The sequence below is a fragment of the Mastomys coucha genome, unplaced genomic scaffold (assembly GCF_008632895.1).
Source record: "Mastomys coucha isolate ucsf_1 unplaced genomic scaffold, UCSF_Mcou_1 pScaffold20, whole genome shotgun sequence".
Taxonomy (NCBI): Eukaryota; Metazoa; Chordata; class Mammalia; order Rodentia; family Muridae; genus Mastomys; species Mastomys coucha.
The window spans coordinates 46,832,799-46,852,728 of record NW_022196903.1 but is presented as its reverse complement, the minus strand read 5'-3'; the positions used below and the strand labels follow the sequence as shown (position 1 = coordinate 46,852,728).

Sequence of the window (19,930 nt, the reverse complement as noted above, 5' to 3'; positions counted from 1 at the left end):
TTGAGTTTGTTTATGTAGTGAATTACGTTGATGGATTTCCGTATATTGAACCATCCCTGCGTCCCTGGTGCTATTTGTTGAGATGTGACCATAAGTATGCAGTCTTGTGAGTGGCTCTGTTCACTGTGTCTGTGGATATAAAAGCCTCAGGAGCCATTCACTTGTCTCTTTTTATAGGGGAAGCGTCTGTACAGGTGAGTACATGGGTGGGTACACATTCAGAGGCCAGAGCAGGCCTTGGAGTGTTTTCTTCTATCACTGTTCTCACCACTTTTGGACAGGTGGCTTACTGAACCAGAAACTCACCATTTTGTCTAGGCTGGCCGGCTAGTCAGTGAGCTCTAAGGATCCATGTGTCTTAACCCATCAATGATGGGGTTGGAGGCACACCTGGCTTGTAGTATTGGTGTTGGGAATTCAGACATATATCCTCACATTCACAGAGCAACCAATGATGCTACTCACTAAGTCATCTCCTCAGTTTCCTCCCCCACCTTTTTTTTTAGACAGATTCTCTCACTGGCCAGTATCTCATTGACTAGAATAAGTTGGCTGACTACTGAGGCCCAAGTGTCTTCCTGTTTTCACCTCTTAGTGCTGAGGCCACCCTTATGTACAACCACACGGGACTTTCTCTTAGGTTGTTGGCATTCAGCTGAGGTCCTGATACTTACAAGACAGACACTCTGTAGACTGAGAAACTTCTCAGTCTCCAGGATCTTGCACTGGTACTTGCTTTTGCCTGTTTGCTTTTCCTCTTCTATTTGTCCTGTAGTGGTGCGTCTGTATAATCTGGAATGTTTTCTGTGAATTGCAATCATGGATTCTCTGGTTCTCTTTTCTGACTGTAAAGAGAAGATAAATATGTGGCCTGGCATGTTTGGGGAAGGGGCTATATAAAGTGGCTTTGCTAGTGTGAGTTGAGGTCATGTGATTTTGGTACCTTATTCTTGAGTATGCTAGTATGGGAAGCACACTTGCTCTGCCCCAGCTTGTCTCTGTGCTACTGACTTTATGTCCCCAATAGGACTCCCTCCTTATGCAGATCAGCATCTCTCATGTTACAAGGATGAGAGTTTTAGAGTCAAGTTAGAGTTAAGCTAGAAGTAGAGCCAAGTTTGTAGCTGATAGGGAGTGGAGATTGAAATATCCAGATCTAGCCTTTAAAAATCTTGTTTCTCTGAGGGTACTAGTTAGTTCATATTGTTGTTCGTACTAAGGGGCTGCAGACCCTTCAGCTCCTTGGGTCCTTTCTCTAGCTCCTTCATTGGGGACCCTGTACTCAGTCCAATGGATGGCTGTGAGCCTCTACTTCTGTATTAGTCGGGTACTGTCAGAGCCTCTCTGGAGACAGCTATATCAGGTTCCTGTCAGCCAGCACTTGCTGATATCCACAATAGTGTCTGGGTTTGATGATTGAATATGGGAAGGATTCCCAGGTGGAACAGTCTCTGGATTGTCCTTACTTCAGTCTCTGGATTGTCCTTCCTTCAGTCTCTGTTCCATAGTTTGTCTCTGAAAATCCTTCCATGGGTATTTTGTTGCCCCTTTTAAGAAGGAATGAAGTATCCACACTTTGGTCTTCCTTCTTCTAGTACCCTCAGAGCTTCCAGGGACTAAAACTCCAACCAAAGAGTACACATGGGAGGACTCACAGATCCAGCAGCATGTGTATAGCAGAGGATGGCCAAGTCGGTCATCAATGGGAGGAGAGGACCTTGACCCTGTGAAGGTTCTATGCCCCAGTGTAGGCGAATGCCAGGGCCAAGAAGTGGGAGAGGGTAGGGTTGTAAGCAGGGGGAGGTAGAGGGAACAGGGAATTGTTTTAGTTTTGGGTTTTATTTTTTTTCTTATTTTCTTTTTCTTTTTTCTTTTGGAGGGGAACCTGGGAAAGGAGATATTGTAAATAAAGAAAACATCTAATAAAAAAAAATCTTGTTTCTCAAGGGCGAGTTTAAAGACAATCTTTCAAAATCTCTCTGGTGTACTTCAGTGTTTTGCCTCCTATTACTTTAATTTTTATTTTTACTTTTTTGTAGTGGAAGTTAAATTCTTCTTACAGTGCAAGTGACTGGTGTTTGTGGAACACCTACATTTGTAATGCATGTATTTTTATGTTGGTGAGAAAGATCTGATAATGTGTGCTATTAATAACTTTTGACTTAACATACTTAGAATACTACCAGGCATGTTTAAAGTGTTTAATATAAATTTGTTGAATAAATGGTTTAGTTTTCTTTGAGAATGGTAGAAAGAATCAAGTCTGTTCACCACTGTTTTTCACTCTGCTTTCAGAATTTTTCCAGTTAGGAATTTTACAAATTATGTCTGGGGAGTACCAGACATAAAAGAATTTGTCTCTGGATAAAAGAATTCATAGATGAGTCATGTTTGCGCATGCTGCATGTTACATTTTCCCTTAGAAATTGAGTCAGTATGTAATTAGTACTCTATGCCTCAAGAAAGACATGTCTATATAATCTAGTCTAGTCTCATGAAACTGTTAACTTTTGGGTTTGTTAGTACTGAGGACGTTTTGTGCATGGTAGGTGATGCTTTGCCACTAAACTACAGCCGTAACTGCACTAATTGTGTTCAGTTCAGCAAAAAGCACCTTAAACATAGATGATCACAGACTCTCCTGATATCTAAAGGACCACATATTGGAGAATGTGTTCCCCTTTCTTCGTCCTTTCTCTCTGTTTTGAGGCAGGATCTCCCATTGTAGTCTAAGTTGGTCTCAAACTCAGGATTTCTTGCTTTGGATCCTTTGCTGATTTACAGGTACCCACTTGGCCTGTAATTTTCAAGGTATAGTTTTATAAGCCTTATAGTTAAGTATGGAATTTTTTGCTCTTACTCTTATTCCTGCTTCCTGCTTCCTTCTCTCTTGCTCTCTTGCTCCCATCTCTACATATTCCCCACATGGCCATGGCCAGCCTCTACTTCTCTACTCTTCCTTTCTCTACCTTTCTACAATAAATGCCTTAAAACAAAACAAAAAAAAAAACAACTAAACAAACAAACAAAAAAAGTATGGAATTTTTCAACCAAATGAAGCACAGAAATTTTAACTGGAATTTTTTACTCACCCAGATTTAAATTGTGAACAAATTGATTTTTCAGGCTTAGGTTATATTTGTCTAAGTCTTATTTTTTTCTCATTTGATATTTTGGGTAAAATAACATCTCCATGGCTTTTAATAGTGATATTATTCCAGGTGCTAAATTATTGTATTTAAGAAAAGAAGGTCTATATTTTATTGTTGGCTGGCTCTGCATTATGGAAGCATTTCTGTCCTTACCCTGAGATCAGTAAAAGAGACAGTTTGTCCCACTTCTGATTTCAGTGTTGTGTGCTAATGTGGGAAATTTTCTATCAAAATAGCCCAACCCAACCGAATGAAGAAAGCTAATTGTCCTAGTTTCCAAGTTTTAAATCTTTTGTTTCTGTTCCATTTTATCTATCTTTGAAATAGTATCTGTCTAAACTAAAAACATCTTTCCTTTTGAATGTACCAGATGGGATTCAGGTCTGCTTTCTCTAGTTCCTTGTCCACTGACTGGCTACAAAAAGCCCTTTTTAGTAATGTTTCTTTATTTGCCTGTTCACTCTTCTCCATCTGCATGGCTTTGCTTCACATTTGCTTTCCTTTTCTTTTAAGATTAAAAAAGAACAGTTTGCTTTAAAGGCCTGCTTAGGCCATGCTGTACTGAGGGAAGACAGAGCAGTGGGTCGGGAAGTCCAGCAAGTTTCAAGTAGACACTTTTCTCATTGGCTTCAGGATTAAAGTTCTAGTGCTTAGATTTTTCCCTGTGTATTCCCACACTTCCTTCTGCACAGCACTACGGACCACTGCCTCGAGTTCCCCAATAGTTCTAGATTTAGAGTTGTTGAATTAGCTGACTAAAATTTCTGAGTTGAAAAATAAAAACCTTGCATGAATGAAACTCTAACTTTGCTTTTATCTTCTATAGACAAACAACAGAAAGGTGAATTTGCAATAGACGGCTATGACGTCAGAATGAACAACACCCTTAGGAAGGATGGAAAGAAAGACTGTTGTTTTGAAATCTGTGCTCCTGATAAACGTATCTACCAGGTTGGAATTTTAATGTTGCCTTGAAATTAACTTGATAAGATTCCTGATTCCATTTATGAAGATATTAATGTTTTATTAAAACAGCTTTCCCCAACATGTTAATAATAAAAATCCTGTTTTGTACATTGAACATTCATATAAAGAGGAAATACATTAAAATTTTTCTGATCGGTTCAAGTGATATATATCCTTGGAAAAGATCAAATGAATCTGTAATTTATCAGTTAACATCACATGTAACATTTTATATCTACTTTAATAGAATTGTGATTTCCTAAAAGAATTACATAGCAGAAAGAATAAAATTATCAAAGGAAAAATATTAAGAGTATTAATGCATATTGTATTGCTTGGGGTATGGGAGAAAATGAAGATAAAGATGCATTATCAGCTCTACAACTCCAGAGCCATCAGCTAGGCATCAATATGGAATGTATGTTTAATAAGTTTTAAATATCTGAGATTGCAGTTGAAAGCCAGTTAATTAAGTTGTCAGGTACTGTGTTGGAATCTGACAAGAACATTTTTAAGAAAACTGTACCCAGCAGTCTAAAGAAATTCATGGGTGTCTTCTAATTGTCAAGGGCAAATTTTGCTCATCAGTTCTGCCTTTGACATTGATGAAGAGAAGCAGCATTTTTCCCTGTGCAGCTGCCAGCTGCTGATCAGAGTTTCAAATCCATCATGCTCTGCTTCAATTACATAAATTTGTCAAAATTAACTGTACATTATAGGAAGCATCCTTGCAAGAACAGTACCCCTAGACATGAAAAGAATCACTAATGTTCTTAAGAAATGTTAAGAATGCAGCACACCTTCCAGATTGCTGTTACCATTCCAGCTTTTATTGTTTGAATTTTTCATTAGTTTACAGCAGCCTCTCCCAAAGATGCTGAGGAATGGGTCCAGCAGCTGAAATTTATCTTACAAGGTAAGAGCATCAGTTGAATGTTTTCATGTTCCTTGCATATTAACTTAGTAACAGGTTGTCTTGGGTTTTCACATATCAAGCCATCCTGACTTCTGTGAGAGCGATCAAGAGAATATTAGCTGGTATAATAACATGGTCCATTCACTTGAGTTTATGAGAGTATCTTTCCTTGAATACAGTTGCTAATTTTAAGATTCACACACTTATAAGACTATTTAAAATGCTTTTAAGTTAAGAGTACAGTGCTACAATGGTAGCTTGTAGATGACAGTTTTCAGAGTTGTGTTCATTTAAGAAACACAGAATTAAATCTCTTTTGCATTACTTTTTGATGTGCTTTTCAAAACGTACTCTGGAGACATGGGATCCGACGTTATTCCCGAGGATGATGACGAAAGAGGAGAATTATATGATGACGTTGATCATCCTGTTCCGGTCAGCAGCCCACAAAGGAGCCAACCAATAGATGATGAAATTTATGAGGAACTTCCAGGTATCTATTTTGTGGCGATGCACTGAAAGAAACTATGGCTCTTCTTTTGAGCCCACATTTGTGTTTATGTGTAATTTGTTATCAAATTGACAACTTGAGTAGAAAATGGTGAGCTATTATGAACAGACAAAGAAAAGTATTTCATGAAAAGGTTTCTGCTTGAGACATTTCAAGTGTGGGTGCACACTTATGAAAAGTGAAAGGGACCTTAAAATGAAGCAGATACAATCCTCATCTCTTGGGACTTTGGCTCATTAGCATTGTTTATGCTACATAATTTTTTAATTAAAAAATTGACTTGCCTTACAGTTTTTTCCACGAATGCACACATCATTTTTTTTTTAACATCTTGGAGCTCCCATTTACCAGAAGTTCTATGCGCACCCCATATGTCACCAGCCTTCTGCTCCCTCGTCCTCTCTGCTGGATTACATGGCATTGTCTTAGAGGAATGGCGTTGAGCTGTAAACAAGGGTCACTGAGGCTTGAGGAATGGTTTATACTTGGTATTTTATCATAAATGGGAAATCAAAAGGTTTCCTTACTTTAAAAGTTCAGGCTTGATAAAGTGTTGTTATACTTCAGTAGTTGATTTACAGGAGAATTAATTACTTACCGGCTCCGTGACTGTATGGTGTCTAAAACAGAAAACTAATAATCTGAAATTTAGAATTCTTGGTCTGTAACAACACTGAGAACCATGTGACTAACACTCTAGGCTGAGATTGCCCTTTCTCTGCCCATTAAGAGAACTCAGTGATAAAGAAAATATCTTGAGAGAGAGAGAGAGAGAGAGAGAGAGAGAGAGAGTGGGGGAACTCAGTGGAGAGGAAAGGAGATTAGAAACAATGTAGATGCTGTAACTATATTTCTCTGACTAGGGAATGCAGTACTATAATATACATCTTTAAAATTGATTTTAAAGTTTTAACATGTTCCAAATTAATGTTCAAAAGTCATTTTCATCACAGTTAGTAAAACATAAGAACCATAACATAGACTTAAATTCTGACTGTATTAGTTCAATGATATAATGATTTCTTCATCTATAAAATGGGGATGATATTTCTGGGAGAATCAACTGAGGTAATTCAGCGCAATTCTTTCCTTGTCCAAGTCCACAATAAACTTAATTATTATTTTTTAATTTACCTATTTTTATTTCATGTACATTGATATTTTACCTGCATATATTTCTGTGTGAGGGTGTTGGATCCTCTGGAACTGGAGTTGTTGCAGACAGTTGTGAGCTGCCATGTGGGTACTGAGAATTGAACCCTGGTCCTCTGGAAAACAGCCAGTGTTCTTGACTGCTGAGCCATTTCTCCAGCCCCTAATATCATTATTTTTCATTGTTATATTTGGTCCATTTGTACAAATGTTTATGTGATTTTCTGACCAAGTAGTAGTAATGATGGCTATTATTAAAAAGTCCATCTATTAATTAAATCTTACCACCCTACAGGAAGATACTTAGTACAAAAGTATAATTTGGTGAGAACAGTGGTGTGAGAGTTTCTGTTGTTTTGTGGTTGTTTGTTTATAGCCCCACTTCCTGGTTCATCCTAAGGACATGGCATAGGCCACAGCATCACTTAACCTCAGGTAGAAAATCTCTTTAACTGCTTGGTTTTAGTCACCGCATCATTTAGGCTTTAAAGGGACCTGTGACAGGACTGAAGATGTGACCTGATGTAAAACTGAAGCATGAAGCCTTAAACATGGTTTTACTGCCATATACATTTCAACTCTTTAAGACTTTACAGTCAGTGTACTGTGTTATAGTTGCTGGGTTAACTGTTAAAAGTTCTGTGTTTCTTTAACTTCACTCTTCTCTCCCCACCACCCAAAGAAAGAACTTCCCTGAGAACAAAGATCAAATATTCAGTTGTTTCTATAGCAAAGGTTCAAGGAAGATCTCCTGTGAGTAGCTTGAAACTGAACAAGTATGAAACAACCTCTGACTGCAGATGTTCTTCCTCATTGCTCCACCTCCCCCACATACATATATTTTTTGGCCATAAGCCATGTAATGTTGGAAATAACTGGTTATTCTCTAAGTAGTGTTACTTCTTGAGGTAGTGCTAGTAGAAACTTCAGCTGCTGTGAGGCTTCTTTGCCTCTGCCTGGGGTCCCCTGATGCTGTGTACAAAGTGATTGAGCTTGATAGAGCCTGCAACTGTGCCCCTGGGAAAGGAGCTGCTGTAAGCAGCTGTGGAATGCCTCCTGCTTCCTTCTCCCCTGTGTAACTGAGAGCCATTTCAACATCTGCACAGTTCAGCAGGTTTGTCAAACTGATGCCTGCAACTACAGAGGGGAAGTTTTCATAGGAGGCCGTAAAGTTATTTCAGAGTTATAGTTTTGTTCATTTAAATATTGAAACTGGGAAGGTAATTTTAATTTTGAAAAGCATCTCTCTTTCAGGGTTAAAGCTCAAACTTGTTGTGTTCACTGCTTCTTTGAAATTTTAATGTCTTTTGAGGTCTCAGGGCATATCTGCAGACTGTTGGTGTGTCCAGCTCTGTACAGGGAATGTTGGTTTCCAAAGTCCAATTGGTTATGCTCTCAGAGTTAAATAATAATTCTATTTTAACACAATTTCCTGTCAATTACATACTGTTGAAAACTAATCCCCTGAGTTGAGAGATGAAGCACACAGATGCATTTGAAGAAGTTTAAGCATTGACAAGCTGCTCTTCATGCAAAGCCCTCTTCTGAATAAGGCGAGTTCTTGCTCTAGAAAGTGTATTTTTAATATGAAAGAAACCTTCAGTGTTTAAGTCTCGACAGTGAGAAGGAAACATTGCTTAAAGATTATTCTGTAAAATGTTTCTTGAAAAATGTTTATAATTCTGTGGGACTATAAATAGTTTCAGAAGAATTTTTTCAGTTAGAATATTTCAATTTTATTGCAGAGCTTTCTCTTTAATTTTTTATTCATTAATTTTTAACTAACTTCAGAAAAAAAAAACAGAATAAATTTCTAGATCTCTTTGTCTAGGGGTTATAGGGGAATGTATTATAGGCAGGCTGAAAATTTTTGGTCTGTCTTCAAGTACTCCAGTGTTTTACCATCTTTTTTTCTGTTTTATTACTACTTATTAGCATAGGCTAGTTGCATTTACATACATTGTGATGTTACTATAACATACATTTCTTTGCACAACTAATTTATTAGCTAAAGTATGTTGAACTGATTAATGACATAGTAATGAGCTCACAATTTCAGAATGTATGGTCAGTTTATTATTGGAACTATAGAAAAGCACTTCTGCCTGTCTGTGAATCTTGAAGGCAAAACAATATTTGGGAAATAGTCTTTAAAACCCTCAGCACAGTGAGGGGCCTGGCCTTTCCCGTTGGTGGCAGGAAATGGTATATTAATAACAACACCATTTCTCTAGGCACAGATTGAATAGAATCAGCTGGCTAACAAGAATGGTAACGCCCATTAGTCTATTAACTGTGCCTCTTGCTGGGGAATTAAACTTGAAATGTCTCCTGGCAAGTGGACTAGAGGAGAGAGGGCAATGTAAAGCAGGAAGACAAATTTCTATTCCATTAACCTGTTCAGTCTCTCTCTCTCTCTCTCTCTCTCTCTCTCTCTCTCTCTCTCTCTCTCTCTCTCTCTCTCTGTGTGTGTGTGTGTGTGTATACTCATTTTTTTTAAAACTTTAATGACAGATTGGACTATTTGGAGCCAGCAGAGGGTATTATTCTTTGGTCACTCAATTACACCTTAAATTTATTGAGCCCAACTATCTGCATCTAAAATGGAATGTAAAGTAAAATGCTGCTATAAATTGTTCAATGAAACTATTATGTATACATGAAAAGGCCACTGTTTGAGTACATAAGTTTGAAATAGTTTCCAGCAAGTGAGCACAAATGCAAATTTGATCAATAAATAGTTGCAACCTCCCCCAGTCCATTTTAGCTTTATTTTGCTTCACTCATAAACCCAGTTAATACCAAGGCCAAAGGGCTCTGGCCGTCTCCAGCACTAACTCTCATAAGTGACAGTCCGTCCTGACTTCAGGTTTTCTCATTCTTTCTTTAGAATGCAATGGAAACGTGTCCGTTAACTTTCACAGAACAGATGGTGTATTTACCATCTCAGTGTTGTTATCTAAGACGATAACATTGGTATTCTTGTTTTTTAAACAAAGTTACTAAATTTAGTAAATATGGTGCTCCTGTCTCCTAATAGGATGATAAATATGTTTTCCCAAGTAGATGCCTAGAGTTAAATTTTTAGATGGTTTCAGTCTCATACTCTGCTTAGAGGATTATCTGAAATTATAAAAAAGAAAAAATTTAGAAATTATGGGCACTGTATATACATAGTGCTTATTTATGTACCTATCCACACAATGCATTTTTGTTGAACCCAGAGTTTTGTGTAAAAGTTCTACTTATTTGTTTATTTTTGATGACTGCAGATGTATTTTTAATCTTATATTATTTTAATAATGATATGAAGTTTTAGAATACAATTTGTTTGCCATGGGTTGCTGTTGGCATTGCAAACAAATTTTCTCATTATGAAAAAAATACATATTAACCCAAATATATATGATAATATATATATATATATATATATATATAAACCCAAATATTTATGAGCATGCAAAACATGTAGATTTGTGTTGGTAGAGATAAATGACTCATCTTTGTGAGTTAAAAATATGTCACCTGACTACAACTAGGTGAGACTTTGTTTCCAGGGTATATTTGGTAGCACTTTCTCTCTCTCTCTCTCTCTCTCTCTCTCTCTCTCTCTCTCTCTCTCTCTCTCTGTGTGTGTGTGTGTGTGTGTGTGTGTGTGTGTGTCCATGTGTCCATACAGAGATGTTGCTAAACCTAAACATCTATAGTATATAAAACAAGCTCCATAAAAACTAATTCTGTGGCTCAAATGCCAATAGCACTGAGGTTGTGAAGCCTTGGCTGCAGGGATGTGTTTGCTCTATCTCCACTAGTCTTTATATCTTGAGCTCTGAAGAGTTGAACCTGATTTCCACATTAGAGTTTTATTCATGTTTATATATATAACATAAATCTTTTTAAATATATATAAAATAAAAGTTATATAAGGATGTTCCTAAGTCTTCATAGATCAGCTCAATTTCTCTGTCACCATTTTGTTCCTGGACAGTATTGAAAATCTGTCTTGGGGAAATGAGAAAGACAAAGAGGAATAATGTCAAAGACAGAGGAAAGAGGAAACATTATTTTTCCTCTGAAGCCTTTGAAAGAAGAGATCTTCTGAGGTGGAGCCTTGTTATGTTCTGTTTTGATAGGGTTGTTGTCCTGACTCTAAGGGAAAGACTAGACCTCTGGGTTGGGGACTGCCCTTTCCCAAAGGGGCTGGGCATCCTAGAGATGGGAGACTGAGCAGACCCAGGGCTGCCTGGAGTGGCACACGTGTCTTAAGGAGTAGAGCTCTTTGGACTATTTTCCTAGAAGACAGCTAGCAGACTAAGCTTTCTGTCACTGAGAATGGACAGGGAACCGTGGAGCAGCCTCCAAAGATGGTCAGCCAAAGGTGCCTTACGTAAGTCTACTCCACAAGCTACACTGGTCCTTACCTCTGTGCAGTCCCTGTTGTTATTCCTAAGTCTTCATTTTCAAACCTTTCTTTACATCTAGAAGAAACTAGATAATGCTAATTGATGTACATAACAGAGTAGATACTGTCCCTACCCTAGTACTTAATTAATAGTGTGGTAGGAATTTTTATCCCTCTTATGACCATTGAAAAAAATGCAGTTACATAGTTTAAACAGAAATGTGATTTGTTTGTGTTTGTTTGTTTTTTTGTTACATTCATTTCCTTCCTTCCTTCCTTGGCTTTTCTCTTTACTTCCTCCTGCTTGCTTTTCTCATTCCTTATTGTCCTCAGTCTCTTTCCCTCTTTCCATTCCCATCTTTCTTGCTTGCTTTCATTGCCTTTAGTTCAAACATACTCCTGTATCTATATCATAGGCCAAGTACTGCTCTTTTTTTTGCCATGCACACACAGGCCTTCAAGGGTGCAGCTACCTTGCCTCTTTGGTCCAAACATTGATTTACAGCCTTCAGTTTCCTGTGTTTTATCTTATGTATTTATAATATACTCATGTATCATGAGTTAGCTGTTTGTGTTTTTCTGACATAGAAATCCTGTTAAAAATAGCTTTGTATATTTCTAACAAGACACTTGTTTTCTTGTCACTCTCCTGCTCCATCCACTGTCTCCTCTTATTTCTGTGTCCCTGCCTCATATATACAGAATGCCTTGTACTCTGTCTGTGAACAGCAGATTGTTACAGTCTAGAAGAGGAACTTTGAGGGGAAGACACATCACACTGAGTCCCAGCTTGGCCTCTAGCTATGAACATACAGGAAAGACAGAAACTGCAAGGGCCGTTGTAAACACAGGCAGGAGAAGCAGTGTGTCATTAACTTTACTTATTAGTTCTTTTTAAATAACCTTATTTTTCAATTTATGAAAGAGGTGAAACTAACTGAGCGAACAGTTAAGTTACTGGGGTAAGTTGGGGCTATGGATACTGAAGCTTGCAATAGCGGCTACAGAGTGACCATGAAGAAGTATGAGGCCAGAAGTAAGGCAAGACCTGAGAAGGAAGCGAAGGGATAAGGTGGTAAAAATAAGATCATAAAAATAACTACAGAGGTAACTTGATTAATCTCTTAGAGAAGACATCACATTAGATCTTTTAATCAAGTAGAATCATTAGAAGATACATACCTAAAACAAAGCTACATGGGGGGAGTTCCAAAGTAAGGAAAATGGAAATGAAGACTCTAGACACTCAGCCCTTCCCAAGGAAAGCTGCTGTGGTGTTATTGATATCAGGCAATGTAGAATTTAAGATATAAAGTGAGAAGACCACACTAGAATAATAATTAATAAAATAACAGATAAAACTTTATCTGACTGCATACACTTTAAATCGGTAATACAAAACTTAAAAAAATCAAACAAACAAATGCCTCAATTTAACATTTCTTTAGCCATAGAGGAATGCTTTTAACATAACGGTTTCAGAAACTGGCTGGCTAAGGAAGCAGAAATTTAGTAAAGATAGGGAAGATTTGAACAACAAAATTAGTGAACTAAATCTAATATATTTTAAAAGATATGAGTGAACCCAGAAAATAATAATGAATCTCTATTCCTTGAACACACAGAGAATAGTCATGGACATTCATTACCTATAAATTCAAATTTTAATTCTCAACAAATTCCAATGCATCATACATAGGCTATCTTCTTTTCAGGGCCTGGGAATGTAGCTTGGGGGTTGAGCACTTGCCTAGTAAGGCCCTGGGTTCTGTCTCCATATTACAAGTAACAATAATGATGATAATGAACAATGTAATTTTATTACCCAATATTTATATTAAGTTAGTTTAAAACACCCTGGTATTCCTATATTTGGAGATTGGAAAATGACTTTCTGAATAGTTTGTGAGTTAAGAAATCTTAATGAGAACATGTGGTTCTAAGGGAGAATGAAATGGTCCAGATCAAAGCTTTGGGCATCATGCGTTAAACCACAATAGAGGGGTTTGGTAAGGAGTGAGCAAACAGAAGACTTTGTCACCTACAAGCTGGGAATAAGGGAGCATCCAGAGTCACGACCGCAGTGCCAATGTGTCAGGTGTGCCACGGGTGACTGAAAGACACAGAAGAAGATGTGACAAGAAAGAAGGACCTCACAAAAAAGACCCACTCTTTAAAGATCCTAATAGATCTCTAGAGATTATTGATTGTTTAGTTTACTTAGTTGCTGGATTATACATTTTCAGACACATATTTATATTTACGTTGCTAATATAAATTTTCAAACACATTTATATTATTTATATTTATGTTGCTAAAGAAGCCAATAGTGTACATATTAAAAATTCTGAGCTAGAAAGCAAGCTCACCAATCAACTTCACCAATCAAACAAAATGCTGACATTTATAAAGCAAAAAGAAAAATTACACTAATGGGACTGACCCATTAAGTTTATCCCTGTGAACCTTAGATGAAGACTCCTAACCCTGTGCCAGAAGGTCAGGTAGTCACGCTGCAGGGTTTGTGTTATACATAAACCAGCTCCTTATCACTTATCACCAAGAAACCTCACCAGCTAAAGACATTAACTTCTAATTACCTTCATACCAAGCCTCTAAACTGGAGACTTCATATTTCAGATAAGATTTTCTTCCCGTGGAGAAACAGACATGGGCAGCTTTTGCTTTTCCATGTTTCCAGAAGATAGAGTATGATAAAATTTCTAGTTGTTACACAAAAACCACTTGCTTCTTTTAGTCTCAGAAATGCACACATGCACACACGTGTGCACACAGCTACACAAACACATGCATCTGTGGAGACATGTTGCAGCAGGAGAGTATCAAGCTTCACTATTTGTGCAGATAGGTCAGCTGGGAATATCAGCTTCCTCAGAGTATCTTGGCTGCTTACTTTAAAGCTGTGATTAATAAGAACAGACAAGTTCAACAAAGTGTCAGTGATGGATATAAGCACTCTTCATTTCTGGCCTCAGCAAAGACTGTAGTTGAATAGTGCAAAGCTTTCATCAAAGTGGGAAAAAATCCAAGCTAACTTAATTAAGCTTAAGTGAGGCTTTACCTTGATTTTGTTTCAAAGAAAACATTCATTTATAGATGTTCCTTGTTATTAGAACTTCATTAGAGTTCTTACAAAGAGACAACTTCATACCAGTTCATATCCACTGCCCCCCTTGTTTCTCCTTACAGAAACGGAGGTGGGTCAGAAAGTTTTCTCACAGAACAAGGAGACTCAGTGGCTGAGACAAAGGGCATTTTCAAGGTCTTTGGAGATTGATCCCTCCTGCTTTCTAGTCTGGCCGCCTTTCCACATCCCTGCTTCCCATTCATGGGGCTAATTCCTCTCTTCTGCTTGCTGTGCACACATTTGTGGGAGCTCACTTTGGTCCCTGTCTTCATACCTTTTCTCCTTGTTTACCCTTAGTTCCCGAAATTTGGTTTTGTGTTCTTACCCATCATAAAAATGGCTTCTTTGAAGTCATTGATCTTTTCCAAATCATCAGTCTTGCGCCTCACATCCAGCTCCAGAAGTCTCATGTTCCTGGTCAGTGTTTTATCTTGAAATTATCTCTTCAGTTGGCTTTCCCTCTTTTATGTTTTGTTAAATATAACATTTATGAAAAGTGTATTGAGTACACTTTTTTAAATGCTGTAATAAAATATCCAACAGGAACAACTAAATGGGGAAGGATTTATCCTGGCTCCATTACTGGTATAGTCCATTATGGTGGGGAAGATATGGTGGCAGAAGTGGCTTGGGCCATCAGGATTTTGTAGCAGGGCTCATTTATGAAGCTGCAAACAGGAGGTACAGAGCTCAGGCTAAAACTAGAAGCAGATATCACCTTCAGCACCACATTCTGAAGCACACTCAGCCCCCCAAATCCATTTTCTCTAGCTAGGTCCTATGTTTGAAAGGTACCACAGTCCCCCAACCCAGCACCACTGGGTGGAGACCAGTCTTTCAAACAAGGGAGCCTATCGGGTCCTCTGAAACTCCATGTACAAGTGACCACTTCAGCACTCCAGTGAGCACTGATGCTCAGGGGCTGATTGTTTCAGATCATTTGTTTTCTGGTCAGACTTTTATTTCTTTAATAGTAATACTTTCTGTGTCTTACCTTTATGCATTCTCTTGTTATGTGGCTCACTTTATTCTTCAAATATTTATTGAAAGCGTATTGAGTGCCAGATTCTCATGAGAGTGCAGGGAATTTAGGCATAGAAATGATGGGCTTACTTTCTATTAGGATAATTATAGAGCTGGATGTGTTGTGCTTATAATCCTGTACTCTAGAAATTGAGGCAGGAGGATAGTGAGTTCAAGGCCAACCTGGGCTACAAAAAAATGTCCTGTGTCAAAGCTTATTACAGATTATAGTAAGAACGCTAAGACGGAAGATAAGAGGATGACTTGAGAAGGAATAGCTATTTCCATATCAAAAGGAAAGATGGCATTTAAATGGAAAACTCTGGTATAACTAGAAAGTAGAAAAAATCCAAAGTTCTTTTCTGGCATTTCCATCAGAGCAACAAGCTCTGGGTCTGAGGTACTGTGCATTTGAGAGAACCAGAGACCCCAGGGATCCAGGCAGGGAGACTGGAAGCAAGAACCAGCTCAAACAGGACCTTTGTAGGCAGAATCAGCTCCTATGCCTAAGTGACATTTGAAAGACATTTGCTGAGTTTCTAAAGTGAGACTTGTGTGATAGTATAAGGTCACCCAGTCCATCAGACTCTCATTGTGATGCAGCTAATGAGGAGAAATCTGGAGATTTGAAAAGTTCTTTTCTCTCTACATTCAGTCTGGGCAACTCCCAGCCCCCACCCCTGCTGCTATTTCTGTTAACAGAACCAGTGGTCACTCAAGTAAAGAGAGTAAACTACCCCAGACTCAATCTTGAATCCTTCCTCAATCATCATCCTCCCCCATCATATTAACTTCCAGTTCCTACAAATTCTTCCCCTGAAGCATCATCTATCCTGACTCTCCTCACACTCAGGCTTTCAATATTTCTCCCCTGGGTCACCATGAGGGCTTCTATCACCCTGATAGTCCATTCTATATACTGACAATAGATTGACTCTAAATATATCCTGGTCATGGCAATCCTGTGGTCGGCAACCTTCTTTGGGTCCCCAATGACAAGTATTCACCAAGTTGCCACTCACTGGCCAGGCCCTGAGTCCTTTCCACAGTCCAGCTTAAATCTGTCCTCCTGCCTCACTTGTGCTACCTAGACCCTTAGACATCAGACAGACTGGACTCTCCACCATTCTTCAGGTGCTCTGTGCTTCCTCTTGTTGCCTTGAACTAAACCATTGTGCTTAGTTGGTGAACTAATTCATGGATGAAATTCCACTGAAATGATAAATAGATACAATGATTTGGCTTTTTTATTTTTCCATTCCCACAGCCCATGATCTCTGTTTTCTACTATGTGTTATATTAGATATGGAATCGATGCTAAGTTTGCAGATTAATAACCTAGATTCTCAAATATACCTTAATTTGATTATAGGTACAAATATATGAAATCTAATGACTACGAAGTAAAAATTCTACATTCTTTCCACTTCCAAAGTCTAATGTAGAACATATTTCCTCTTTCCACACTTGTCCCAAGTCTTCACAGTCATTGCTCAAAAACAATAAAAACTGGCCTTTGGGTTCTGTATATTTACAGGCCATTCTATTTTAATGGTATAAAAATAGCATCTTCTCTAACCCACTTGGGTAGAGCTTTGAGGTTATTCCATTATGAATAATTAAGACGATGCTATAATTCTGTGTATTTCCTGGGCACAATGCATTGTTTTTTTTAAGTCTAGGATGGCCCAGCGCCACACTGACATATATGACAAATACCATATTATCATTCCCACTGCTGTTCTGGATGAATCCAGAACATCTGATCTCAGTGTGGAGACAGTGCATAGAAACTTCAAAACTCCTCCAGAGATCACTTAACAAGGGAGGCACTTGCAAGACAAAAGAATGCAGACATTTCTTACATGATATACTTCTGCTCCTCTAAAATGTGAAGAATGGCCATCTGTCAACTGTAGGTTAGTGCGTATACCCTTACCGGGCACTCAGAGGTTCTGCAGCCTGACTGAAGTCTCACGTCTACCAGACTGTTGGGATGCAGAGCCTCTCTAGTTTCAACAAGCTAACTTAGCTTCCTACTGTCCTTTCCCAGCTTGGGACTTCTGTTTTCCCTGCCGTCAGTATGGCAAGGCAGTTGCTTTCTCTTTTCCATGGTCACTTTTGCACTTGGTCCTCCTCACTTTATCCAGTCCTAGGTCAAACTGCATTTACCCAGAAAACCTCTTCTGCCCATCCCAGCTTGTACTGGCCTCTCTCCAGACTTCTGTAGCACTATGACTTTGGAATGAATCACATAGCCCTGGATGACTTTTTTTTTTTCCTAATCACTATATGCTGTCATATAAACCTTGTTGTTTTACTTTTTGTACAGCTATTTGGCAGACATAAAAACAGTTGTTTTAAGTGGCTCAGGACATGAAGCAAACCTTGTGTTACTTGGCATATCCCTTAGATATACCTTTTTTCCTTAGAATTCAAGAAACTATACCTTCAGCAACACAGAGCCTTTAGTTGATGGACTCTTTAGTTAAATAAAGAGAAACTAAGAAGGTATCTTTTAAGATAGTTCTTGTCCTAATAGCATCAGTCATCACAGAAACTAAAAGAATGATTGCCACATTGTATGCTGTCAATATTGAAGCATGCCTGATTGCCCAAAACTTCCATGGACTTTAACATTACCATCCAGGGAACATAGTCTCATAAGAATGTAACAGAATCCAATGAGTGATGAAAAGCTCTCATTTCACCAGTCCTTTGTACCATTAAAGATGGATCATCTATCCTTAGCAACAGGACCTACTTGGGTTACCAGCCCCTTTGGTGTGCTAGTCATCTCAAATGAGGCATTCCCCAGGAAATGACATTCTGCTTTGTGCCCACTCACTCATTAAAGGCAATAGGAAGAGAACATGTGAAGAGCACAGGACTGTAACTGAGTTTTGAAGGCTACCATCTGGGAATCTGTTGTAACCAGTATGCAAATGATACGTTTCCTGTTTAAAAATAAGCTGAGATATGAGAGTTACACAAGCGGCTCAAGTAGTGACTAGAGAGATGCTTAGGCAATACTTCTCCTGGGTGTTCTTAGAAGACTGTGAGGAGGAAGGCCTAGGAGCAGCATGGTCTGCTTAGAGTTTCTGTTTCCCATCTTCTTCCCATGCTTCCTTTCCTTTGGCTACCATCCTTCATAGCCTGATTCAATTCTGAACCTGAATCCATATTGCCCATTACATTCTCTATCCACCACTAACCTCATGCCTTCCCCCATCGTTCTTTTCTATCTTAAATTCACTTACATCTCACTCAGAGCTGCCTAGACACATCCCAATTAGCTGTATCAGGGTGATTAACATCCCTAAATAAAGCCAAGTGTGGTGGCCCACACCTTTAATCTTATAGGGCAAAGCATGGGGATCTCTGAGTTCAGGCCACCCTAGTCCACACTTTGAGTTCCAGGACAACCAGGACTACACAGAGAAACCTTGTCTTGAAAAAAAAAATCCATAAATAAAATATTACCTATTCCTATATCACATAAGACTTAGGTGTAAATGACAGTGACCCCAGAGCATGTAGAGATACGTAAGACTTGAGCCCAGTTGTTTATTCACTCTTTCATGACAGCTTAGTGGTCACTTAAAGGCATTTGGAAAAAGTCATCTGTTCTAGTCAGTGAGCAAAGAGGAGCTGGAAATATGAAACGAGAAAAGTAGAGAGAAAAAAAGGTGGATTTTTTTCATAATTCCATTAAATTAGTCATGGGACACACACACACGCACGCACACACTCACACAACAGTTTTTAGTCAAGCTGGCACTGTGCTAGGCACTAACTATGTAGTGTTGATGGCATTGGTCAGACTGTATTAACCAGGGATGAATATAACAAAAGACCAAGAGAAACCAATAAGGAATAAAGTTCCAAACCAAGCCTGTGGCCATAGATGAGGTATCCGAAAGGGCCTGTATCTGGAAGTGGTTTGTGTTTATAAACACCACTTCTAGAGCATTCTGAAGATGCAAGTAAAACAAAGATGCTTTGAGCACACTGAGATGTGGGCAACTAGTGTTCTGTTTGGAAGAGGCCAGATGATTGCATGTTCACTATTACAGCCAGAGTGGGAATGTCTACTCATGGAATCTTTCAAGAAAGGGTTCATAAATAGGAATATTTGAAAAATAACTATTAAATCACCTTAACATTTATACCTACTTTTGTTTTTGACCACCTTACACAAAGAAAGAGACTTTCCAAAGGAAGTGGTGGAAGAAACCCCATTGCTTGAGACATTAAAAAGCAGATGCCCCAGAGCCCCAGGAGCTAGCCATACAGGATCCATCCTTCTAGGGGAAAGCGACGGGGCCAAGTACTAATGTAAAGTGTGGTGTGCATCTCTAGCTCGGCAAAGGTATGAAAATGAAGATTTACATTCATTGGCCTTCTTCCTAGTTTCTTACTCATGAATTGTGCATTTCCATCACTGTTCATCTAGCTGTATGGATGGTAGCTTGTGAGGTTTGCACCTCCCTCTGAGGACTGTGTGTGCCCTGATTCTGGAGGCTTCCTTCCGTGATGATTCTGCTTTGGCTACTGCTAGGACCTCAAGAGTTTCCAGCTGGGGCAGGTTTGTTGGCTTGGGAACACTGGACTTGAGGTTGTAGGTTTTTGTACAAACTTGAGGTTTTCATTTCTCACA

The 19,930-nt window shown here is 38.6% G+C and overlaps 1 protein-coding gene across 3 annotated transcripts in view; it reads left to right on the top strand.

The window, feature by feature from the left end:
• Positions 1-19,930, top strand: part of Skap2 (src kinase associated phosphoprotein 2) — a 170,614-nt gene that overhangs the window by 105,664 nt on the left and 45,020 nt on the right. For all 3 annotated transcript variants that reach the window (XR_004121993.1, XM_031381908.1, XM_031381907.1), the window contains exons 7-9: positions 3,979-4,103; positions 4,971-5,034; positions 5,393-5,527. Coding sequence is in view for 2 of the 3 variants with exons in the window: in XM_031381908.1 (XP_031237768.1) it covers positions 3,979-4,103; positions 4,971-5,034; positions 5,393-5,527 (324 nt within the window). In the remaining variant the exon portion in view is untranslated. The remainder of the gene's footprint in view (positions 1-3,978; positions 4,104-4,970; positions 5,035-5,392; positions 5,528-19,930) is intronic.